General features: G+C 54.5%; 1 protein-coding gene across 3 annotated transcripts in view; it reads left to right on the forward strand.

The window, feature by feature from the left end:
• Rara (retinoic acid receptor alpha) overlaps positions 1-26,079 on the forward strand; it is a 46,458-nt gene that overhangs the window by 5,137 nt on the left and 15,242 nt on the right. Inside the window, exons 1-3 of one of the 3 annotated variants that reach the window (XM_041643984.1) lie at positions 4,022-4,242; positions 13,483-13,647; positions 16,442-16,993. In XM_041643984.1, the coding sequence (XP_041499918.1) occupies positions 16,816-16,993 (178 nt within the window). In that variant the 5' untranslated portion in view covers positions 4,022-4,242; positions 13,483-13,647; positions 16,442-16,815. Of the gene's footprint in view, positions 1-4,021; positions 4,243-13,482; positions 13,648-16,441; positions 16,994-26,079 lie in introns of those variants that run through there. The other 2 variants (XM_041643985.1, XM_041643986.1) reach the window with 2 other exon arrangements.

Here is a 26,079-nt window from a genome sequence, read left to right on the forward strand (position 1 = left end):
CAGGCTTCAAGGGGGAGGGGCAGCCCTGCCCAAGGGTCTCACTAAACTTGTTGGCACCAGAGCAGAGCTAGTACCATGAGGCTGGGCAGTAGGGAGGAGGCGGGGGCCAGCAGAGCCACAGTTCAGTCCTGGATGCTGAGGCCTGCCTTCACCAGGGGGCGCATGTGACCAAAGAGGGACATAGCTGGCCCCCTTCCCTGATCTTTAGGCCATGCCTGCTGGGCAGCACAGCCCGGAGAGTGACTAAGTCGCTTCTGTCCCCAGGCTGGCAAAGTACCAGACTCAGCTCTTCTCGGTAGGTGAGTCACTACCCTGGCATCTTACCCGGATGCGGCTGAGTCACCAGGCCATGCCCGCCTGGTAGGTGGGCATCATGCGAGGGCTAGGGTGGTGGTTATATGTGTACCCTCAGTGCCTTCTCCGGGCTCTTTCATCTCCTGGCCCTACCCATAAGCCCGCAGAACCAGGCAGGCATGCTGCTTCCCCCACAGGCTCTGTTGAGGAGGTAAAGGATGAAGTTGCAGGCTTCAGGATAGAGTGGGAGATGTTTGAGTTGAAGGGACAGGGGAGTGTGCTGGTGATGGCCATGGCGGGAGCCTGGCGCAGACAGCTGCCTTGGGATCTGCATTGACAAACTGCATGACCTTGGCAAAGCAATTCATTTTTCTTTTGTTCTATTTGTTTGTGACAGGTTCTTACTCCGTAGCCCAGGCTGGCCTGGAACTTACTAGGGTTGCCTAGAGTTCATGGCCATCCCCAGTCTCAGTCTCCCAAGGGCTGGGATGATAAGCGTGAAGGAGCACATTCAATTGGTTGGCGATTTCTTTGTGAGCCTCAGTTTCCTATTCTGTACTATGGGTACAGGACCCATGTTGGACTGAAAAGTGGATCCAAGATAACCGTGAAGTACACCTTTTGGATACCTAAGCTGGGAGGCTGGGGAGGAGGAACGAGTTGAGGCTGGTTCTAGCAAGTACTTCTCACCTCACCCACCTCCAGGTGGTCTTTTTTTTTAAAAAATAATACATTTATTTTACATACATTGGTGTTCTGCCTACATGTATGTCTGTGTAAGGGTGTCGGATCCCCTGGAACAGGAGGAACAGACAGTTGTGAGCTGCCCTATGGGTGCTGCAAATTGAACCTGGATCCTCTGGAAGAGCAGCCAGCGAGTGCTCTTAACCGCTCAGCCATCTCTCCTGCCCCCAGGTGATCTTCGAGAGATGTCTTTCCCTAAGCCCTCCTCAGATTCTGCTTAGTGCTTGCATGCCTGTGCCAATGTTCTCCTGCTCCCTCTTTAGGCTGTCCTCAAACTCCTAATCCTCCTGCTTCTACCTCCCTAGTGCTGGGATGCTGAGGTTACACACACACACACACGCACGCACGCACACACGCACACATGCACACGCACACGCACACGCACGCACACACACACCACCATGCTGACTCCATGCTGTACTTCGGTTGTTCTGTTCTCACTCTGTAGCCATGGCTGGCCCAAACTGGCCTGCAGCTTCAGCAGTCCTTGCTGGAGGATCCCAAGAGCTGCTGGTACAGGTTACAGGTGTGCGCTACCACCCCTGATTTAATGCTGCTTTGTAGGAGCCCCCCACAGGCTGCAACTCCTTTGACGGTTAGGAGCGGTTCCTGGACAGCTGTCCTTACCTGTCTGAGCCCTCTCTGGCCTTTGTTAGTCTGAAGAGGGACCCTTGTCCTGGGAAAGTGTCTCCCTCACCCCCACCCAGCCGGTCTCCTTTGTGCAGGGATAATAGAGGCCCTAGGACACCTCCCTTCCTAGACTCTTGCTATATTCTAAGTACTCTGTTCTCCTGAAAGGCGCCCCTGCCTCCTGGCCCCTCTACCTAGGAACTTCTGACTTCTGCAGTAGGAGGAGGGTAGGGCTGGACTTTGGACCTGTGGTATTGAGTGGCCTGGGCATGAAGAAAGCCTCCCAAAGGTGTGCAGGCCGTGTGTGCAATCTTGTATGTGTCTGACCTCCTATAGGAAGTGGTTTGTGTGAGCATGAGTTTCCTCCATCATTTCCACATGGATCTGCAACCACGGCTGTTCACAACCACGGTACATTCTCTGCTTCATGACCTTGTATACACACACACACACACACACACACACGCCTGTTGTTGCTTTTTTGTGCTGGGGTGTGCATATCTGTCTTGGAGGTGTACACATTCACACCATGAACGTGTGTGGGGTTATGCCTTTTGTGCCAGGGTGTGTGTATAAGAGTGTACCTGAATCCATATGCTGGCAGGTGTGCCTGAAGGCTACCCATGTGGAGGCAGTGTAACTCTATGCATGCACACTTGAATTTTCCTGACCATAAACCTTCCCTCTTGGCCTCATAGGATACAGGCTGGGTGCAACCTGTGGGAGCTGGGAGCTAGAGGTGGACTGGCCTTAACCCCCTCTTAACCTGGTTCCTCACTTGGATGGAGGTCCCTGAAGACAGTGGGGGCTCTGACAGGACGGCTTAAGGGGGATGCAGGGAGGGGTGCGTGGAGGGGTGTGTGGAGGGGTGTGTGGAGGGGAAGGGGTTAAGCGTCGGCCTCCACATCTGGGAGCCATTGGCGCATTCTTGCCTGCTGAGCGCATGTTTGTGGATGGATCTGTACGGGACAGAACGGGGACGGGACGGGGACGGAGCAGGAGCAGGAGGGAGGGGCTGGGCGGGTGGTTAGCACCGGCGGAAACCCAGACAGGAGCTGGAGGCGGCTTTCTCTTCTGGCCCAGCGGGCGGGAAGGGCCTGGGGAAGCACAGCTCCCCTTTGCCTAGGCTAGTTTTCCCTTGCATCCGACCCATAGGCAGAGCGTCCCACCAACCTGGCCTGTGCTACCCTTTCTAGGCCGAGGAGCAGAGCCAGATCTAAGCGGGTTCAGCAACCGATGCAACGGTGGACAAAATTCAATATGAGTCTCGGACCTCTTGTTCCTAGTCTGAAAATCGGGCCACCTGGTCAGACTGAGCGTCTCTTCTCTAGGGTGGAGGCCTGGGCGTGTGGCACTTCCCTTTCCAGTGGGATGTCCTGTGTCCTGTGGGGGCACTTGCTACTTCGCTGCCCAGGAACTCGGTGAGGGAGGCGCTCCATAGCGGACCCACCCTCCTCCGGTGGACTGCCAGCAGTGGGGACTTTAGCCTTCCAAATGGCTGGAAAGGGGCTTATGGCAACAGGGGACTGAGGTCTGCAGATGGAGTATGATTCAGATCCTGTCCTCCTGGAACATGTATGAACTGCCCTGGCCACTCGAGTGGAGTCTTCTAGGATGGGCCGGGGCGGGGGCGAGGGATGGGGATGGAGAGGGCTCCTGGCCAACCTAAGACCCGTCTTTTGGGGTGATACTTTTAGCTCCTCGGAGGAATTGAGTTGTTAGAAGTTTCCTCGAACCCACTCGAGCTGGAGAGGTGTTGGGGAAAGATATCCGGAAGACGTCCACTCTTTGTGCTTCGGTTTTGCAGATGAGAACTGTAAAGGTCCAGAGAAGGGAAGTGGCTTGCTCAAGGTCAGATAGCTTTCAGTTTCCCCTGGCCCCAGAGGACTGTGATTGGGAGAGACAAAGACTTGACAGCTGGGGCAGGAGTCAGTGCGTTCTCTTCCATATTACACCACCTCCTCTCTTCCCAGGTTTAGTAGGTGTGTGCGACGTGTGTGTGTCCCTGTGAGTGTGGGCGTGTAGCTGGGGGAAGGGAGTGTGTAGGATACCGCACTCTGAGGTTCTTTCTCCGCCGAGTCTTATTTTTATTCTTTTCTCTGAACTTCACACACACACACACACCCCTTCTCGCTCTGAATCTCTTTCCTGGCGTTTTGAAGGAGGATTCTCCCAGATTCCCACGGTCCAGCCGTGGGCTGGAAGCGTCTCCTTTAAGAATTGCCCTTCCCTGGGTCTATTAAGGAGAGAGGGGCGGGTGTGAGCCTGAGAACCCGCCCCCGGCTAGTGATTGGCCCGTGGCAGGCAGGGGCGGACTTGCGAGAGGGGGAGCCTCCCTCCCACCCCAGCTCCATACCCTCCGCCCCCCCAGTCTGGGGCTCCGGGTAAAGTTTCAGCCTCCGCACGTGACTCGCCATGGCCGCTGCCGTCGCCCCGCGCCCCTGAGCCGCGGCCCCCCGGACGGCTCCTCTCCGAGGACCTCACACCCCTGACTCCTGGCAGCGCCGAGGTTCCGACTTGGGGCAGACGCAGTGCTCACAGACACCCAGACGGGTTGCATCCCCTCGCTTCGAGGTAACCTCTCCCCTGGGATCCTGGGGAGCCCTCGGCGCTCTCATGTATCGGGGCCCGGTGGCCTGCTCTGGATGGTAGTCGCGGGCGGGGACAGGGTGCCGGGCGGTTTCCACGGGAACCCGGGGTTCCCTGGGCTTCCCAGCTTGCCGCTGGCGTGTCCGGGGTTGGGGAGCCCCGTCAGCGCCGCATCTTCGCGCGCGCCGCCTTGAGGCTTCTGCGGCTGTCTGCCGCGCGTGTCCCCAGAGCTCCAGCCGTGGAGGATCCACCCGCCGGGGACTCTCTCTTTCTCTTCAAAACCAAACCAAACAAAAAGACTTCTGAAAACCTGTTTGGGGAGAGATCAGATGCCCAATGGACTAGCCCCCTCCAACTCTCTCTCCTGTTACCTGAGCCGCCCTGTGGTTTGGGGAGAATCAGCCAGGGGGCCCACCCCCCACCAAAGGGATCTGGCTGGGGGGCGGGGCCCGCTCAGCTGGTGTCTCGGTTGGAGTGTGGGGGAGCCGTCAGAATTGGGTGCGGGAGCCAGTGCGGTTGGGTGAGATGCGCCTGTGTCTTGTGTTACTTGGAGGTTGTGGTAGCCTTTCGGGGTGAGGGAAGGACAGAGTAGGACCGGCCGACCTTGCTTTGCCGAGGATGTCTGGGATCTAGTGCCACCCACGAGGCTTGGAAGCTGCTAGCCAGATGTGTGTATGTTGAGGGGTGGTTGGCAAATCAGTTTAACTGTGTCCCCTTTCCTCTCTGGGCACTGCCCTGCTGTCAGACTGCTCGTGGGAAAGGGGGACAGATCCCCCAGTGCGCTAGGCTGGGGGTGGGGGCCACCTCATATGGAAATAATTTCAAAAACAACAACAAACTCAGTCTTGAGAAGTTTTTTGGATTTGTGTGTGTGTGTTTTTTTCACTGCCCATCCTTTCTTGGATAGGATGCCCAATGTATTGGCATGGAAGGGAGGGTACCCCCTGCTCCTACCTAGTGCCAGCTTCCGATTTTGAAGCCAGATTGCTACCCGCTGCCTGTGTGCTCTCCAACAGAAGTTTTCCTCTGCCCTTTGCTCTTTATTTTTTTATTTATTTATTTATTTTTAAACTAGCTCCCAGTCCCTCTTCTGATCACCCTACCAGCATGGAGACTCAGGAGTGCCAGGCGTTTTCTGCAGCTGAAGGCTTCCCAAGGCACATTTTTTTGGGGGAGGAATTTTTGGGGACCTAGTATGGACTCCTAGGTCCTGCTAGAAAATTAGGGTTCAGGTCCCCAAACTCCTCCAACTTCTACAGGGCTTTGTGTGGAGACATAGCTGGGGAAAGCCCTACGTTGGAGTGGGGGTGGCCTGGAGCCTTGGGGCTTCCCCTGGGAGGGGTGGAAATGGGTCTGGGGACGGGAACGTGAAGAGGGTTTGGCGGTAGATGCTTGGCTCTTCCTTGTGAGGAAGAGGGATGTGGAGTCACAGAATTTGTAGCTGTGAAAGATGGCACACGGGGAGGGGCTGGCACACCAGTGCTGCCTGGGAGTCTGGGCCATGAAGCAGAGAGGTCAATAGGGTCAGACTCAAGTAGGCCCTTGGGAGCCTACAATGGTGGATTTGCAGGCACTTGGAGGGTGTGAGCCTGCAGTGTGTGCAGAAGGCCATCACTGCAGGGGTTCCTCAGATCTAGTGGCAGACACTGGGCTGGGAATTAGCTTTGTCCTGCCACAGCCTTGAATCTCATCTCTGTAGTCTGACCCTAAATGCACCTGCTGGCACCCTGGGATACCTCCTAGTTCACCTCCTACTCCTAACCATGTGGCAGCCTGGCAGGAAGCTAGCTGTAGGCAGCCTGATCACCCCTGTGCCTCCCCCGATGGGCACAGTCACCCACTCATGCCGTGACGTTGTTCCTGCCAGCCTGTCTAGTGTGGGGGTGAGAACATTGAGTGGCCTTCAGGTCTGTTTGGGGGACACAGACAGACTCAGATGAACTGCCCTTCCATTAACCGTTTGGTCTCTGAAGCTAGCTCCACCTTCTGGGATCTTTCTCACCAGGTCACTCTCTTTCAGATTCTGAGGTTGTAGGTGGATTGTCCTCAGAACTGTGTGACATGAAATAAACTTTAATACCCTGTCCCCTGGGATACCTCAGCAGGGCACCTTTTCTCAGATGGAGAAGAGAGGAGTTGAGCCCAGCCCGCAATGGGGTCTTCTGGGGAGCAGCCCTGCCTAGGATTTAGGGTGATGGACATGGAGGAAAGTAATCCTACCCCTTGACAAATAAGCACAATCATCCACTCCCAGCACCCCACACCCCTGTGTGGTGGCGGTGGTTTTAGGAGTGTGGGAAGCTGGCAGAGCCTCTGGCGAGATGACCAAGGTTGTCATGACTTACTGAGTCTTGAGAAAGAAGTGTAGCCAGTGATACCCCCAGCTCGCAAGGCTTTGGCTCCGCATCCTAGCTGACGCCTGTTGTCTTTCCTCCTGTTTCCCTCTCCGCCCTCCTGCTGCTGTCTGGAGCCCACACGGTTTCTGTGGGATGTGGGGGCAGGGCAGCTCTGGATCTCCTTGTGTGTCCAGGAGGTGTCCTGGGAATTGGCAGGATTAGTTGAGGGTGTCTGGGTGTCCCTACAGGGTGGGCGGCATGCAGGGACCTGGCCCAGAGTGTGAGAACGTGTCAGCGTTGGTGTGTGTGTCCCTAGTCTAGTTTGGGTGTGGGTGTCTCTTGCTTCGTCTGGATCTTGTCTGGATCTTGCCTCCCTCTCTGGTCCTCACCTCCCCTCCCCACTTACCCTTCCCCCCAAGCCGGGACCGCCTGCCTGCTCTCCCCTCACTGCAACTGGAACCTCCCTTGCCTGTTCCAGGAATTTGGTAAGGAGGAGGAAGAGGCAGGCAGACAGACCTCCCACACTCTAGTCCGCCCGCTGGCCTGGCATCACAGGGAAGATGAAATAGGTGCTGCTGTAGGGTTTGCCTGGCCACACTGGTCCCTCCATCACACGGGGGCTGCCTCCTGCAGAGGCCCCTCCTTGGCCCTGAGATACCTCCTTCCATTTAGCATCCTGCCCCCAAAGGCCCCTGCTGGACCTCCAGGCTCCACACTCAGTCCCAGTAGCTGGTGGGGGATTAAGCTGCTGCCAGCCTGGCCAGCACCTGTTGCCAACTCCAGCCTTGTAACCGGAGCCGGCCAGTGAGGGGCTGCAAAATGACAGGTGGAATTTCTCCAGCCAGCCCCCAGCCTCTTCTAGATAGCCTTTCCTTTCTGGTGGGAACTAGCAAAGCCCATCCCCCTCACCGCTGCAAGTGTCAGTCACCCTCATCTGAGCCTTGATGCTCCTATCCTGCCCGAGGACCCTGTCATCCCATCATTGGATGCTGTAGAGTAGGCAAGAGTAGGCAGTCCTCCTTCAAGTTCTTAGAGCTCTCCTGCCTTGACAGGGCAGTGTGTGTGTGCGGGTGCGTGTGTGTGCACGCGCGCTTGTGTGCATGGGGGGGCCGATGGGGTGGTTCTCTTAATGTTTTAATTGCATAAAAAATTGGGAGCTCAGCTCTCGGCCGGTGGGGAGTCTGGGGCTGGCCGGCCGCCCGGCTTGAGCTAAATATAGCCTGGGACATCTGCAGAGAAGGGGAGGGGAGTGGAGGGAGGTTCCATTCCCCTCACCTCAGCCAAGGTGCCCTCGTCTGGGCGGGCACCTTGGAACCCGGAGCGGGGATTCCTCAGCACAAAAGGCAGGGGAGAGGTGATAAGGGCTGGGTCTTTGGGAATTTGCCTGCTTGGAGGCCACCGGAAAAACCAGAGTGAACCCGGAGGCTCAGGATAGGACCCAGGTGGAGTATGTGGGGTACTGGTTAGGTCCTCTGGCCCTGGCTCCCTCTTCCTCAAAGCTGCCTAAGGTCAGGCAGCCTCAGTGTGTCACTGTGACCTCCTCGCTGTGTGCCCACGAGTACACACCTATTGGGTAGCCCCTCCCGGCCTCTCCCCCTGGAGCAGCTGTCCCTTGGGCTCTATCTACTGCAGGTCCCCAGCCCTCCTGTCCCTTGCCCCACAGCGAAACCTTCAGCCCAGGAATCGAGACTTGAGAAAGGGAAGCTGTGGCATGGAGTTCTCTGATCTCCAGTCACGGCAGGAAGTGGGGGGGGGGGATGAGGGAGGGTAACCTTGAGTGGCAGGTGGAGGAGGGCACTGTGAGCCCTGTATGAACTGACTGTGCACAGAGTGGTGGGGAGTGGCCACCCTCCTCGCGGACCCCTCTTCTCTCCAGCTCTAGGAAGGGGAATGTTGGGGGATGACAGCTGATTCCCCAAGGGCTGCAAACTCTCCTGTCTGCACCCCCCTAACAGTGAGGGGGGGAAAAAAGTCTTCCTGTCACGTGCTCATCACTTCCTGTCCCACTGTGGTTCCTGGGATGTTTGTTGTTGGTTGCCATGGTGATGGCCGCCGTAGGCACTACCCCTGGTTTTTGTGGGGAGGGACCTGCCCCTCCCCTCAAGGCCCACAATTGGGAGGGGGGGTGCTTGAGAGGCCTGTCTAGGGGGCCCTTTCAAGCCGAGCCTGTGTGTGTGGTCTCTGACGACTCAGGTCCCTTAGGGCCCTCAGACTTCTGTCTGTGGGAAGGAGCCACCTACTCAGACTGTGTTGGGAAGACCGACTTTGTGGCCTTGACTGTGAGACTGATTTAGTGGCCGCATCCCCTCAGTCTGGGTCCTTCTGCCTTTTCAGACATCACTTCATAGACCCTACCTTCCTCTCTCCTCTCCTTCCGTCCTCCCCGGAGAGTTTGTGGCTTCTTGGGATCCACGCTGGAATATACAGGACTCTGGGCCACCGGGTCCCTGATGTTTTATGGGTGGGGAGACTGGAAGTGGCTCTGCAGCCAGCTAGCTCTCCCACACATGGCCACACCAGCTTCCCTCGGCTTCAGCAAGCTCTGTGCTTGAAGGGAAGGCCCAAGAGTTCAGTGACCAGATTTTCCCACCTAATGTGGGGTTTCTCTGCTTGGCTAGGCATGGAGAAGAGAAGAGATTCCCCCTGGTTCTTGCTGGACTAAGGGGCTCCCTGTGGCGTAGGAAGTTCCTGGGGGGTCCTAGGGTGTGGGGTTGTGGGGCAGGGCCCAGTCTGACTCAGGCCTGGTCTGGGGTCAGAGCCAAAAGGATATCCTGAGGTAGTGGGGGGTGTTCCTGGCTTCCCTGCAGCTTGGGTCCCCAGGGAGGGATGACGGGAGGGGACTGGTAGCATCTAGTTCTATTGGCAGCGTGCCCTAGGATTCAGAGTGCAGCAGGCTGGGGTTGGGGCTGAGCTGAGGCAGGAGTGGGGACTGATGTAGCCCATCTCTACTTGCAACTGCTTGGTTTGCTTCTCTGATCATCCCCCCCCTACACGCACGCGCGCGCGCGCACACACACACACACACACACACACACACACACCTTCCCCTAATTATGAGTGAACTGTGCTACACACACACACACACACACACACACACACACATACACACACACCTTCCCCTAATTATGAGTGAACTGTGCTTCCTGCATGGTGGAGAGGAGGTGGAGAGGGGGCAGCTGCCAGGGTGAGGGTGGGGAAAGCCCCATGCCAGGCTGGGTATGCACATCGGTGGTTTCCAAGCTGGGGGGTCCCCTTTGTGCCCGTTTGGTCCCCCATAGGTAGAGTTACTGTTGTACTGTCCACGTACTCCTGTGGTCTGGCTGTGGCCAGAGCAGGCTCATTTCTTCCTCTTCCTGTTTTCTTCCTTCCCCATGGGTTGGCCCCCTCTTCCTGTAGGCCTGGGCTGCCCCCTGCCCTTTCACCTACTCTCTGCTTCCATGGAAGACCCAGTTACAGCCCTGGTTCTGGATGGGCCCCTCAGCCGCCCTGGGCGTGGGAAGTCCTGAATGACTGTGTCCCTCAGGCCCTCTGGTGTATGGTCTCTGATGTATCGGGAAGATCCCCCACTCTTTTCTCTTGGGGCCCAACTTGTCCTGGCCTCACGGTCGGTCTCTGATTGATCCTCATGCTTGCTGGTCGTTCACAGCTGATGCGTGGCGTCTGGGAGCTAGGGAGGAGGTTTGGTTTTGTGGAGTATACATTGGAGATGGATGAGAACCATTCTCGTGGGACGAGGCGCTGTGTCTGAATGTGGGCAGCGTTGGTTGGCATCCAGCAGCAATATTCTGTGTTCTTACCTCACTGACCCCCTAGAGAGGACACGCTCTGGGGCAGGTGGCCCTCCAGGCCTGGCTGTACAGACACATGCTGCCAGTGTATAGGGCTGGTGGGGGAAAATGCCTTCTGCCTGGCCCTGCCTTCGGTAGTCTTTTCCCTTAGCGAGGCTGAGTGGGCCTGTGAGGAGGACCAGAGCTGTTAGTGGGAGGATCTTTGGAGAAAAGAGGGTAGTGCTCTCTTCTGCTTCCCAGCCCTGTCGGCCTGCAGATGAAGCCGCGTGGGGGAGGGGAGAGGTTGTGGCTTTGTGTGTACAAGGATTTTTCCTGGAGAGCTTATAAATAGCCCGAGCCCACTGTTCTGGTTTGAAATCGGTCCTGTCCTGCCCTGCCCCTGCCTGGCCAGCTCAACCAACTCCTGGCAGGGTTGGGGGTCCCGGGGTGGGTAGGGCTCCCCTGTCTTGCCAGGGCTGGAGGCCCTCCCACCCAAGTGGAGTTTGAGCTCTGTGTCTCATTTGCATATGATTCATTAACTGTCTAGAATGTTTAGGAAACCCCCATCTCCCCTTGTTTTAAGCTCCCCAGCCTTAGCCCCTTTAGAGGGAACTGCTTGGGGCTGAGGGTGTAACTTGGTTGGTGAAATGCTTGTCTGGCATGCAGGAAGCCCTGGGTTCTGTCCCCAGCACCACGTAAACCTGTCACGGCTTGGTGCCCGTCTACCCTGGAGGGTTCTGGAAGTGGAGGCTGGAGAGTCTGCCACTCGAGGTCATCAGCTAGTTTGAGGGCAGCTTGGGCGGCAGGCCCTGTCTCAAAGCGTACAGATAAAACAGAGGGAACTGCTTGACTTCTGTCCCTGGAGACCCCTCGTTTTGAAGGAGCATAGGGTGGAGAGGATGCCTGAAGATGGGAGGCCTGGGAGGTGGCCTCGCTGGGTATGGGGGCCTCGAAGTTCTCTCTCCCCAGGACATGGGAGGAAATGGTCTATTTCTCTTCCCTCCCCAAATCCAAAGATTTCCCTTTTTCGGTTTGTGAAATGCAAGAAGGGAATTTGGGAAAGGGTTGTGGTCAGGCCTCTGCCCACACCCCAGATATCCCTCCCCCCCCACAATCTTCCCCTCCGTCTGGGAGGAAGCAGATCCAGAAAAATGGGTAGTGTTCCCTGCTAGCCTGTCCACAGATGCTGGCCCTGGTTGGGGCAAGTCCAGGGAGAGGAGGCAAAGAGCCCAGGGACCCCAGGTGATGGTGAGAGATGGGGGAGGAGAGAGACCTAAGTACCTTCTCTGCGCCAGGCAGTGCTTGGTGCTTTCCAGGACCTCGTTCATCAAGGGAGACAGTTCACAGGCAAGCAAACATACTCAGAGAGGTTAAGCTACTTGCCTAAGGTCACCCAGAGTGGCAGAGCTGAGATTGGGCTCTGGGTTGGTTTTGTTTCCCCCATCTTCATGGCTGCCACAACTCTCACTTTTTTTCCCCCTAAAAGGTGTGACTTCGGAGTGATGTGTATGGTGTGTGTGTGTATGGTATGTGTGTATGGTGTGTGTGTGTGTGTGTGCGTGTGTGTGTGTATGGTGTGTGTATGTGTGTGGTGTGTGTGTATGGTATTTGTGTGTGTGCGTGCGTGTGTTATGTGTATTATAGTGTGTGTGTGTATGGTGTGTGTGCGTGTGTGTGTGTGCGTGTGCATGTGTGTGCGTGAGTGTGTGTGCACGTGCATGTGTGTGTGTGTGTGTGGTTGACCACTGATCGTGATACCTTTTAGGGATTTGGGATTAAAGAGCTCCTTAAGAAGGGGTGCGTGGCTGGCGGCAGCACCCTTGCCTCTTCTCTTCCTGCTGGGCTGGACTGGAGGGACAGGTCTGTGGTTTTCTCTCTCAGGCAGGGCGCCTATGAACAGTGGAGGTTGCTGGCAGAGGGTGGGGGTTATATGTGGGTTGCTTGTTTTCCCTCTTTGGTGCCGGTTTAAATTCTCTGGCCAGGGCGCAGGCATCTCTGTGAGGGTCATGGCTCCCAAAGGACCTTGCTCCACCCCCTCATCATCTTTGCCCGTGCCTATCCCTGTTCCCTGGTCAGCCTGGCTCTTGGCCCATTTCTGTGACCTTTGTCCTGCCCTCACTGGAGAGCCCTCCCTCTTCCCCTCAGGGAGCTGTAGAATGTTGCCTTGAAGTGTGTAGGCCCAGCTGGGTTAGGATACTAGAGGTTCTGAGGCCTTCCAGACTCTCCCCAGAGTTATATGTTTGGGGCAGGCTGGTGGCTCGAGGTCTGACACAGTTTTAACCTCTTCAGGGGGAGACTTGAGGCATTCGTTCTAAGGTAGATACCATTAGTCTTCTGTGTGGGCAAAGCTGGCTTCTAGAATATAAAAGACTGGGCCTCAAAAGTCTGAGCCAGGTGTCACCCACCTCCACAAGCAAGGTCAGAATGCCTTTAGTTTGAAGTGAGCTTTCTGGCTTCAGTCGTGGGTCTGGTGGCCTCTCTTTGGTCAGCTGTCTCCTAGGCCTCACCTATCGGTAGGTAAGCCTCTGTGTAGACATGAATCCTCCTGAGGGCTGGCCCACAGGGAGGACCTCGGGGCATCTCCTAAGCTAGACTGTGCACCTTGAGAGTTGTGTGTCTCTGGGAGTCTATGCAGGAGCCCATGCTCATAAGTCCTGGAATGCACTCATGTGTGGTTGGGGCCAGGTGTGGAGAGATGCTCCAGGCTGCTCTGCTCCCATGCGGCCTTTACACAGGCCAGGGCAGCAGGCTTGCTCTCGCCCACCCAGATGTTTTCTGTAGGCTCGCATGGGTGACTTTCTGCAGGTGTGTGGCATGGCGTGTCTGTAGGGGGTCCAAGTGCAGACACTTGTCCTCCTTAGCGTGGCTCTTGCAGCCTGTGCTCCTGTTGTATGGGATCCCATAGGAGATGGGGGACGGAGCGGCCACTGGCCCTGTAGGTGGAACCCCCATTTTTCTCTGACATCAATCATCGGTCTGTGAAGGGAAGGAGGCACCTCATTCAGGAGTGAGGCCCACCCAGTGGTTAGTGTGATGAATCACTAACACAGTGCGGATTTCACTCCAGCGGAGCTGTTGCTTCCGTGGCCACTACCTGCCCCCTCTCTCTCTGTCTTCCTCAGTTAACAGAAGACACAGGCTGGGACAGTCGACAGAGGACACAGTGCTCTTCCACAGTGGCCTTGGCAAGAACCCCCCATTCTCATCCTGGTCCCCAGGCAAATGCTGGTTATATATGCATCCTCCAGTCTCCAGGTTTAGGCCTGGAGCCTGGAGCTTGGAACCTGGTATGTCCTAAGTGTGGGGAGTAGGGATGGAGGGGGAATGTTGGAAAGGGATGATTCTTCTTCTTCTTCTTCTTCTTCTTCTTTTTTTTTTTGTTTTGGTTTTTGGTTTTTCAAGACAGGCTCTCTCTGTGTAACAGCTCTTGACTGTCTTGGGATTCGCTTCATTGACCAGGCCTGCCTCGAATTCACTGACAGAGACCCACCTTCCTCTGCCTTCCAAGTGCTGAGATTAAAGGTGTGCGCCACCACCACCCAACTGACAATTCTTTTTTTTTTTTTTTTTTTTTTTTATTTTCGAGACAGGGTTTCTCTGTAGCTTTTTGGTTCCTGTCCTGGGACTAGCTCTTGTAGACCAGGCTGGCCTCGAACTCACAAAGATCCGCCTGCCTCTGCCTCCCGAGTGCTGGGATTAAAGGCGTGCGCCACCACCGCCCGGCACCAGCTGACAATTCTTATTTTAGGTCTTTGTAGCTCTATTTTTTTTCTTTTAAAGAGGTTTATTGCGATAGTAACTCACTTGCCACAAAATGCACCCACTAAAAGTATACAGTTTAAGCCCCGCGTGGGTGGTGTACACCTGTAATCTCAGTCCTCTGGAGGTTCAGACAGACGGATTGCAAGTTCAGTGCCTGCCTGAGTGATTTAGTGAGTGAGCCCTTTTCAGAAAGAAGCCAGAAAGACAAGGAGTTGCAACTCTGCACAGTTGCATAGCTCTCGCCTGTGTATAGAGAGAGTCACGCAGCTACCACCACCATCGCTGCCGCCACCACCGACGTTAAAACGTTTTCACCGCCCCCGAAAGTTCCCATACCCACTAGCAGCTACTTCTCCTTTCCCTGACATTCACACCCTAGTTCCTAGTAACCACAAATGTATGCACACAGATCTGCTCCTCCTGGACATTCTTAGAAGTCGAATCATACAACATAAGCATCTTGGGCAACTGTGTTGCTCTCAGGGCTTGGCCATGCTTGTGTGTCAGTTCTTTGTTCTCTTTTTTTTGGCACAGAAATACTCTAGCGTGTTGGGTGTCCACCATTTTAGACCTCTGGGTTGGTTTCACTGCTCACTTAGGGTCTATGATCCTGATCTGAGCGTGCACACACAAATCTTGTTGCGCAAGGCTTCCATTGTCTTGTTTCTTGGGTAGATACCCAGAAATGGACTTGCTATGTACGCGAGTGCCATGTTTAAGGTTTTGTTTTGTCCTTTTTTTTTTTTTTTTTTTTTTGGCTTTTCGAGACAGGGTTTCTCTGTGGCTTTGGAGCCTGTCCTGGAACTAGCTCTTGTAGACCAGGCTGGTCTCGAACTCACAGAGATCCGCCTGCCTCTGCCTCCCGAGTGCTGGGATTAAAGGCGTGCGCCACCACCGCCCGGCCCTTTTTTTTTTTTTTTTTGAGACAGAGTTTCTCTGTAGCTTTGGAGCCTGTCTTGGAACTCACAGAGATCCACCTGCCTCTGCCTCCCCCATGCTGGAATTAAAGGCGTGCGCCACCAAGCCTGACCAAGTGTCTTTTTCTTAATAACTCTCTGTCGCAGTTTTTGAGATAGTGTCTCTGAGTGAACCTGGAGCTCACTGCTTCAGTGAGGCTGGACAGCCGGCAGATGTCAGACAGCCTTCTGGCTCTGCTTCTCCAGCTCCGAGGTTGCAGGTGTGTGACGCTGTGCCTGGCTTTTTGCTGGGTGTCTAAAATCAGGTCCTCATGCATGTATAGCAAAACATTTACCAACAGAGCCAAATCCCTGGGCCCTGTTAGCTGGTCCCAGCCATCCTAGTGTGTAGACATTTTGGAGTATTCTTGGATTAGTACCTGACAAGGGGACAGACGGAAGTAAGACCTGGTTTTGTTTGGCTGTGATTAATTTTGTGTCTCTTCTATCATATGTATATATGATACATTTATGTGTGTATATTTGCAGCACATGTCCCTACACATGTGTATAGATTTGTGTATAATCTACACTCAGACCGACTTGAAGAGCCCTTAGCTCTGTTTCTCCCTATCTGGCTATGTATCAGAATCTGTAGGTAGCTGTGTCTCTACCCCAAGGTGTTATCTGTGTCTACCCTCTGGCCTCAGCTCTTCAGATAGGGTGTGGATGGATCTGCGTACACACTGGCAAGGGTAGCATCTGGTCTTGTATGTCCTGTCCACTTACTCCCTCATCCCCTGGGTGTCGTTTTCCTGACTTAGGGCTTCCTGGGGCCACCTGTACTGTTCGGTATTGGGAATGTTGCCTAGGAGACCTGGAGATCCATTCCCCTGCGTGGATATGGATTTGGGTCTCCTCCTCAAGGGAGGGATGTTCTGATCTGGGATGCTGGGTCTTGTTTAGGGGGGAAGTGGTGTGAGAGCCCCCCTCCACTTAGGAGTCATTTTTCTGAGAAGTGCCCGTGCTTTAGGGAAGCGGCTTCTCCCCCCTCCCTGCCAGCGCGTTCTCTGTATCTTGACCTCAGGTAACCCACACTGGGGGAAGGAGAGCCAGCTGCTTGCCTCAGCTGCACTGATCTTTGGGGTGGCACTGTGTGGACCCTTTCCCAAGCATTCTGGGTGAGAGGCCCTCCCATACTCTGGGCCCTGTCCCCATAATCCCAGCCTGGCTGTGCTATCCTGCCACCCCCAGCAGTGTCTGGGCCCTGGTCCTAGGCTGGCCCTGCCAGCCAGGAATGGTGCCAAGTGTCTGCTCAGCTGGGTGCCACAGGAAAATCTCTGGCTGCCCAGGTTGGGGAGCGCCGTGGGGAATCCCATGCGCCTGCTCAGTACCCACTTACCTGCCTTTCCTCTTTCTGCAGCACCGCAGGACATGCCACCCCCCAGCCGCCTAGCTGGGGCCCTTCTGGGAGTGGCATCCTTTTTGACACCCTGAAGACCAGCTCTGGACCTTCCTACAGAAGTGTCTGCTCACAGAACTGCTTAACCAAAGGACCGACTCTTGGGACATCCCCCAGTCCACCTGGCCCCTGGCTAGGGAGGGGGCTCCAGAAGGCTGAAATTAACTCACTCACTTTGGACTGCAACTCCAGGGACAGAACGGGGTGGGGGTGGGCTGACCACCCAAACCCCCTCTGGGCCCAGGCCCCATGCCCGGAGGAGGAGAGACCGCGTGAAGCGTATCACAGCTGCCTGCCAGACTGTTCGCCTGCCCTTCTGACTGTGACCGCTTGGCATGGCCAGCAATAGCAGTTCCTGCCCAACACCTGGGGGCGGGCACCTCAATGGGTACCCGGTGCCCCCCTACGCCTTCTTCTTCCCCCCTATGTTGGGTGGACTCTCCCCTCCAGGCGCCCTCAGCAGTCTCCAGCACCAGCTTCCAGTTAGTGGATACAGCACACCATCCCCAGCCAGTAAGTCTAGGTGGGGAGGCTTGGGGGAGGGAGTATGGAGGGGGGCAGGCCCCAGGATTGGGGTTCCTGGACACGTCTGTTCCGCTGGAGGCACAGTGAGTGACAAGGTCTTTTCTAGACTAGGGGGGACATGGTGTGTACGGGTGCAGGGTTGGAGGGGGGGGCTTGACGATGGTCCCACTGCTCTTAGCTTGTTTGATGTTGGGAGTGGTGGAGAAAAGATGAAACCATTTGGTTCCTTCCTACTGTTGTTGTCCCCCTTTGTCCCTTGTGTCCCTGGTGCTATGCTATTGAGGGCCTTATAAATAGCTCTGAGGAGGGATGGATGCAGAGGCTGAGGTGGATAAACAAACCTCTCAGCGTTGGGGGGGAAATGACAGCTCAACACTGCGAGAGTGAAACCCACCTCCACCCCACCCTCTTCCAGTACTCTGAGGGAAAGGGCTTCAAGAGACAGGCCAGGGCAGCTCGGCACAGCTGGAGCCCGTGCAACACCCGCCCCCTCTGCCCCGCAACTCCCCCGCCCCCGAAGGACAGGGAGGGACTCCGTGGGGGCTTTCTGCCTGGACTCTGACCTTGGACACATGCATTGGCTTGGCAGGGCTTGTGTTTTCTGCCTCTACCCTCTGCCATGAGGGTCACAAGTTGGCTGGGCGAGGGTCTCAGTACCCTTCCCTAGCTGGCCAAGCCAGGTAGTGGGAGGTGGCAGTGGCTATAGCCAGCTGGCAAAGTCCAGGCTCAGGGCCTGCCAGGCCGCTTACAGTAACTCTGGCCCCCAGGGCCCAGCTGGGCTCCAGGCCAGAGCCTAGGAGGAGGGAGCTGGGCCTGGCCTGGGGCAGGAGGGGGTGGGAAGCAGCAGAGCAGGCCATGGCTGGCTGGCTGGCTGGCTGGTCAGCTGCTGACCTGGGAAACGTGTCCCACCTCTCCTGGTTGGCAGGGACCAAGCACCCTGCCTGGCACCCACTGCCCCTCCCACAGCCATTGGCAAGTTGCCTGGCACCACTGCCCTGTGTGCCTGGCTGGGCTGGGTCAGTGCCCCCTTCTTGGTGTGGGGGGTAGCACTCTCTCCCCGGAGCCAGGGAGTCTCTTTGTCCCTGGGGCAGGCTCTGGCTGGGCGCCTCACTGCCCACAACTGGCCGTCTGCCCACAGCCACCACTGCTTCCTGGATCGCCGCCTCTGGCCTCTGGCTTTGTCGCAGCCCCCTCCCTTCCAGGCCCCACCAGCCTTCAGGAAGAGATAGGCTATGCCCATGTTCCTTCCCATCTCCAATCCCTTATGCAGCTGAGCTACGGAGCAGACAGGTACTACCTCATTTCCCCCCTGCTAGTAATGCCTCAAGCCTTCACCTTTGATTTCTACCCCTTCTCCCCACCTTAATAGGGGAGTCGGAGAACCCCGTTCTGTTCTGGTTTTCTAGTCTGTGCTGCTGATGGGGAGACCAGAGTGTTGGGGATTGGGCAAGTGCACCTATGTAAAAAACATCCCTGCAGCCTGGAGGTGGTGGCGCACACCTTTCATCCCAGCACTCTGGAGGCAGAGGCAGGTGGATCTCTTGAGTTCAAGGCCAGCCTGGTCTGCAGAGCAAGTTCCAGGCTAGCTAGGACTACACAGAGATACCCTGTCTCAAAAAAACCAGAACAGATGCTCTTTGCATTTGAAGGGAGCTGGGAGAATTATACTTTCTTCCAGGGTGGAATTTTTAAGAAGCAAAGGAGTCAGGGGTCCTGCAAGCTGGTACTAGTGACCGGCTTTTCCTTTTCCATGTGCTGGTAACAAGGGGCTGGACAGACAGACTCCCTGGAGGGGCCGCAAGAGGATTTGGGATCTGACCCCTGTGAGAGATAAAGTAAATTCTCTGCCTTCCTCTGAGTGTTGCAAACACCTTCCTCTTTCTTAGAGGTGGGTGGGGAGAGCCCCCACCCTCGTAACCTACTTCCAGGGTGGGGTGCCCATATACCGGGCAAATGGCAGCCTTCTTTGGCTTTCTCCACCCAGGTTAGGCAATGCCCTTTTCCTGCCCCCTCCTCTGTGAGCTTGTGGGTTTCCCACCCCTCCCCCTCTCTAGTAAACAACAACATCTCTTCCTCCCTACTCCCCAGCCTCTGAGCACCTTCTAGGACTAGGGGCCAGAGGCCTGGCCTTGGGTCTGAGACAACCAGGCATCCCAACCCCCTCCTGCTGTGCACTGGGTGCCTGGAAGCAGCTCAAAAGTTTACAGCTTTAGCCTCTCCTGGGACTAGCACAGGGGTCAGGCAGTTCCTGGAGGCGGGAGGCCTTTCCTTCCAGCTTGAAGCGGTGATGTCCCCGTGACCTCCCAGGCTCCCTGCTCCAGTCCCACAAGCACATAGCTGTCTAGATGGCCTCCCCTACCTGGCCCTCTTGCGAGGTTGCACCTTAGGTGTCTTGCATGAACTCTGAAGAGAACAGGTGACCCTTGGGAGGACCAAAGGCCTCTTCAGGTCACCACGGGGAGGCTAGGTATTGTCCTGCTGCTAGTCTCCTAGGGAACCAGGGTGGAGGCCCCAGAGATAGCACTAGACTCCTGTCCCCTTTGTTGGTTGGCCCCTGAGGCCTGGTGTGTTTACTGTGGGAGGTCAGGGTTGTGTGGTTTGGGGGGTGTGGGTGTCAAGGCTGAGTATGTTGAGGAGGGGGATTAATGGCTTGTGTATACTACGTGAGAGTGTTCTAGAATTCAATGTGTTTGAAGAGAATCAAATCCGGAGCTGAAGAGGGGAATGTCAGCCTGTATGTACGCTGGGACTGTGTGTTTGTGGGGGGGCATGATTTAGGGCAGAGGTGTCGTGGTTTAAGAGCCTAAGGGGGCGTGACCTTCCTTCAGCTTGTGTTTGGGAAAGGGAGCAGTATCTCTGATATTCTTTGTGTTTCCCTGCCTGAGGACAACTAAGACAATGGTCTTCTTAGGCACCCTTGGAATTCCCTGGGCTTCAGGGGTGTCACTTAGATGGAGATCTCTTTGGCATGTTTCCTCCTCTGTACCACAGGGACATTACCAGATTCCTAAGAGGGCCAGGTTAGGCTAGCATATCCGGAGAGCACACTTGGTGTGTGCTGGGCATGTGACCCCACAGAACGGGAGGCACCTGCCGTGGGTCGGGACTTTGTCTGTACTTTAAAAACCTTCTAGACTGTTCCAGTAGAGGCACCTTGCACTCGTTGACAAAGGAGGATAGAAGATGCAAGGTGGGGCAGGAGAGATGGCTCAGTGGTTAAGAGCACTTGACTGCTCTTCCAGAGGTCCTGAGTTCAATTCCCGGCAGTCACATGGTGGCTCACAACCATCAGTAGTGGGATCAGATTCCTCCTGGTACACATGAAGACAGTGCGCTCGCATACACGAATAAAGAAGTCATAAAAAAGATGGGCGTTTACAATACAGTAGAACTGCCCTGAAGACTGTTTCCCACCATCCAGACAGGCAGCTTTAGAGGGAGACTGTGGGGGGACGTTTTGGGTCGTGGGGAGAGTTTTGGGGCCTTAGTGCCATTGTTGAATCTTGTCCAGGTTGCTGGAGACCCCGCCTCTGACTTCTCCCAGTAGGGGGCGCAGAGAAGGCCACGTTCATTCTTGCCTCCTCCTGTGTTTTGGACTTGGGGACTGGAGAGGAAGATAAGAGGCCCAGGGAAAAATCTCCATCCTGCCCTGGAAGCTGTGGATACAATCTGTTCACACCCCGCCCAACCCCACTCTGCCCTCTTGCAGTCCAGTAAGAACATGAGTTTGCAGAACACAGCGGCCGCCGCCTCCTCCCATCCCAGGACAGATTCTGAAGGAACAGAGTGTAAAAGCCATAGTTCCTATTCAGATTTTGTTTGCAGTTTGAGAGATGGGGGGGGGGGGGGGGAGATAGAAGCAATCAATAGAAGAATTGGGACAGGAACCTGAGAGGCGGCTACAGATTTTCCTTCCACGTGTTGGCTGGATACGTGTCTAGATATGGGGCTGTTGTCCCCCTCCTCCTCCCCGTCTTCTCAGTGCCCAGGCCTCGGAAGGTGGGGGTGGCGAGCTCTTCTCCGCATCCCCCGTTCTGCTGTTTCCCCCAGCTTCTCTCCACTCTTTTCAGTACAGTAAGAACCACAGCCTCAGGGACAGGGTGCCGCCTAGCTATGCCTTTCTTGGGGTCCAAAGTGCAGTCAGCCAAAAGTCCTTCCACACAGGGTTTTCATTGAAAGTGGGGGCACCTCACTCTTTATCTCCCAGGAGGGAGATGTACAGGCTATCTTAGGGTAGGATCCCCGCATGGATTGGGAGAGGGGACCCAGGGAAGGAAGCCTGTCTTCCTCTCTTCCTCTTAGGCCAGTCAGGGCCTCAGGCATCGTATCCACCTCTTGCCAAGCCGTGTGTGCCATGGGGGCTGTGCCAGTGCAGCCCAGGGCTGCCTTTGGATGTGTGTTTGGGACTGTAGCATCCGTATGTGTGTATGTTTGGGACTGTGGCATCTTCATGTTGTATGTGTTGGGGAGGGGGCAATAGAATCAGTTAGAAAAAAGAGGAAATGAGAACCTTTTCCAAATTATTAAAGTTGGGACAGTGCCTTCTTCAATAGTCAGGATAGTCTGGGGGGGTGGTCCCTTAGCCCTGGTAGCATTAGGAATCCAGGTTCTCCCCTGCACAGCTGAACCCCAAGCTGCTGAACATGTCAGCCAGCCCAAAGGCTCATGCTGCTCCCCTACTTGCTAACGGACAGAAGTCTTTCTAATGAGCAACCTTGGGCAGGTCATTCAACCTTTCTCTGAATCTTTTTGGCCCTTCCAATCTGCCTCTGGCAGGCTGCTTGCTGCGAGGCCATGGTGACCTGCTTGCTGGGTATGGCCTCCAGTAGCTTCAAGTACCTTGAAGAGCAGTGAGGACAAGGGGCGGGGTGGAGCTGAGTATTGTCTCGGGGTGGATGCCCTGTATTAGGACCCGATGTCTGATCTGGCACCAGGCCTCATGTTCTATTCGTCGTCCCTTCCAGATGAGGCAGGGCAGAGGAGGCAGCCCTTCTCCGCTCAGGCCGGGGCTGGAGGTGGTGTTAGTGAAGATTCAGCCCACACCTGCCAAGGGCTTGCTCAGCACAAAGCCCCGGGGGAGCTGGGGATGGGACCTGAGGCTGAGCAGTGCAGCAATGAGGCCACAGCCTGCAGGCAGCTGCCACCCAGCATCCCAGCCCCTGCTGCCAGCCAGGGCCTTCCCTCCCTCGCTCTTGCTCCTTTCACAGCCTCAGGACACTGTGTTCCTCCTTGACCTGCTTCTCGACCTTGTGGCTGCTAGAGCAGGCATCTCACCCCAGCTTTTCTGTCTAGCTTCGGAAATCCTGTTCATCCTTCAAGGGGCATTTTTTTTTTTTTAAAGCTGGGGATCTTGAATGTGACCACTTCCCAGAATCCATCTCAGATGTCCCCTCCTCATCACATTCTCCTCCCTGCTTTGAATGCCCATGGCGCTCTCTCTCTCTCTCTCTCTCTCTCTCTGTCTCTCTCTCTCTCTCTCTCTCTGTCTCTCAGAGCACTCATCTCTCTATCATGAAGTTACTTCCCTCTGGCTTCTATACTGGGTGCCAGCTCTTTGGGAGATCTTTGAGTGATCATGAGGGACAGTGTCCGATCCCTTAGCCCCTTGCAGCTGTGAGGAGAGTGTCTACCCACATCGCTGTGCCAGGCGCCACATCAGTGAACAGAAAATATGGAGGGCATCCATGCCTACACCTCACACTGACCTTATACCGCAGCACTCCATTGGCAAGCCCCTGCACTCTCTTGGGAGTCCCGCAGCCTTCTGCTCTGCAGCAGGTAGCCTCTCTGCCATCTCTGGAACCTTGGTGGAGCAGGTGCACATCACAGCTGGGCGTGGTAGAGGGGCCCTAATCCCAGCACTTAATAGGCTGAAACGGGAATGGGTGGAGCTACAGGCCAGCTCCCATTACAAGGAGGCCTTGTATCCCCTATAAAAACCCTAAAACTGCATACCAGATACGACTTCCAACTCCCCCACATCGATTCTACTTTCCACATTTCTTGTGAAGACCAGGAAGGCAGCTGAGTAGGTAAAGGCACTTACCACCAATCTGTGATCCTGGGGACCCACACGGTGAAAGAAAGCCAATTTCTGAAAGTTCTCTCTCTCTTTCTTCTCTCTCTCTCTTTCTCAGAAAGATATGACTTTATGTATCTGGGTATTTTGTATTCATGCATGTCTGTTCACTGTGTGTGTGCCTAGTGCCTACAGAGGACAGGGATGGTTTTAGATCACCTACAACTGGAATTGGAAATCATTGTGAGCCACCATCTGGGTGCTGGGAATGGAACCAGGGTCCTCTGGAAGAATAGCCGCTAATTTTAACTGCTGAGCCATCTTTCCCTGGAATTTACAGAGATCCATCAGCATCTACCTCCTATGTGCTGGGATTAAAAGTACATACCGCTGTACACCCCTGAAAGTTGTCTTTTGACACCCATACACACACTGTAGTATACACACACACAGCACACCCATCCACACACTGTAGTATACACACACACAGCACACCCATACACACACTGTAGTATACACACACAGCACTCCCATACACACACTGTAGTATACATACACACACAGCACACCCATACACACACTGTAGTATACATACACACAGCACACCCATACACACACTGTAGTATACACACAGTACACCCATACACACTGTAGTATACATACACACACAGCACACCCATACACACACTGTAGTATACACACACACACAGCACACCCATACACACACTGTAGTATACATACACAGCACACCCATACACACACTGTAGTATACATACACACACAGCACACCCACACACACACTGTAGTATACATACACACACAGCACACCCATACACACACTGTAGTATACATACACAGCACACCCATACACACACTGTAGTATACATACATACACAGTACACCCACACACACACTGTAGTATACATACACACACAGCAACCCATACACACACTGTAGTATACACACACACAGCACTCCCATACACACACTGTAGTATACATACACACACAGCAACCCATACACACACAGCACACCCATACACACACTGTAGTATACACACACACAGCAACCCATACACACACTGTAGTATACACACACAGCACACCCATACACACACTGTAGTATACACACACAGCACACCCATACACACACTGTAGTATACACACACAGCAACCCATACACTGTAGTATACACACACAGCACACCCATACACACACTATAGTATACACACACACAGCACACCCATACACACACTGTAGTATACACACACAGCACACCCATACACACACTGTAGTATACACACACACAGCAACCCATACACACACTGTAGTATACACACACAGCACACCCATACACACACTGTAGTATACACACACACAGTAAACGGGATCATATTTGAAGATATCTGTGAGCCCACCATCCTCTATTACCACTGCTACTTAGGCTAAGCCAACCTTGTCTGCTTTCTGGGTTACCATAGTGACTTCTAACTACATGTTCTTTTTGTTTTTGTTTTTTAAATCTTGTTTGGGTTTTCTGTGTAGTCCTGGCTGTCCTGGGTCTGTAGACAAGGCTGGCCTTGAACTCAGAGATCCACCGGCCTTTCCCTCCAGAGTGCTGGGATCAAAGGCCTTTGCCACCATGGTTGACCTCTAACTGTACACTCTTGCTGTCTTGTAACTCAGTCTTCATAACCTGGAAAGGTCTTTTTACACTGCAGTGGACTCTTGCCTCTCATTTCCTTAGAGCCTTCCTAGGGCCTCCCATGTAAGCCTTAGGCTTACCAGCCCATCTGGTCTGAGCTGGCCTTAGTCTACTCTTCTGTCTGGTCCTGTGTACCCTCTCCTCTGGGATTTTATCAGCCATCCTTTCTGGTCCTTTTCTCAGAGGATAGTATGAACTCACCAGTAGCTGTGGCCTTGGCACAGCCACCACCCTCACTTGCCCTCTTTGCTCCACTCTGGACTTCAGCCTTCTTTAGGTCTCTGCCTCGAGTTCTTCCCTGACCCTTGAACTTAATTGCCCCTCAGAACACACTATGTTTGTGTCACAATAGCATTTATCGGTTTGCAGTGTGGATATATAAACATGTGGGATGATGTAATTTCTTGCCTATTTTCTGTCACTTCATAAAGTCACCAGGACAGTCATATACAAGGCGCTCAGAAAATATAGTTTATTTTGAGTTGGCCTGGTTTGGTAGGGGCATGAGCTTTAGTGGCATAGTTCCCTCTTTCCTTTTGTGTTGGAGGACCAACCTTCTTTGGCTGAGACCTCCATTCATGAAGTCTCCCCACTTCCCACAGTTAGGAATAGGGATTGAACCCAGGGCTTGGGGCATGTCAGGCAAACATGCTGTCACTGAGCTACCCCTCCAGTGTTCTTTATATCTGACAGGGTCTCATGTATCTAAGGCTGGCCTCAAACTTGCTACAAGTAACCAAAGATGACCCTAGAACGTCTTTTAAGAGACAGGGTCTCACTGTGTAGCTCTGACTCTCCTGGAACTCCTCAGACTCAGAAATCTGCCTGCCTCTGCCTCCCAAGTGCCAGGATTACTGTTAGGGTTGCGGGTTGGGGTTATAGCTGCTCTTGCTTCTACCTGCCCAGTGTTGTGATTATAGCATGTATGCAAATGTGCCTTTATCAGCTTGGCTACACAGCCAGCTGAGTTCTTTTATTTTTTTTTTTAACTCTTTAAAATTTGAGATACCATGTCACTGTGTGGTTTCGCAGGATGTTGATCCACTCTATAGGTAGCCCAGGCTGGCCTTGAATCTGTGACCCTCTTGCTTGTGTCTGTAGCTTGTACCTCCAGACCTGTCTGTATGTTTCCTTGGCGTTGTAAGCATTAAATGGCAGCATACCTGAAGAACCTGGCTTTGAGCTGGAAGATAGCTCATTTGTTAAAGTCCTTGCTGCGCAAGCATGAGGACCTCTGGGCATCACGTGTGGACAAAACCTGGCTTCTAGATTAATCTGTGTATTTTTATCCCTTCTTTTAAGAGAGCAGGATCATAGGATACCCTAGTCTTCCCTGGGTATCCCTTCTTTC

This window comes from Microtus oregoni, unplaced genomic scaffold (assembly GCF_018167655.1).
Source record: "Microtus oregoni isolate MIOR12 unplaced genomic scaffold, Mior012 000091F_ref0000469, whole genome shotgun sequence".
Lineage (NCBI taxonomy): Eukaryota > Metazoa > Chordata > Mammalia > Rodentia > Cricetidae > Microtus > Microtus oregoni.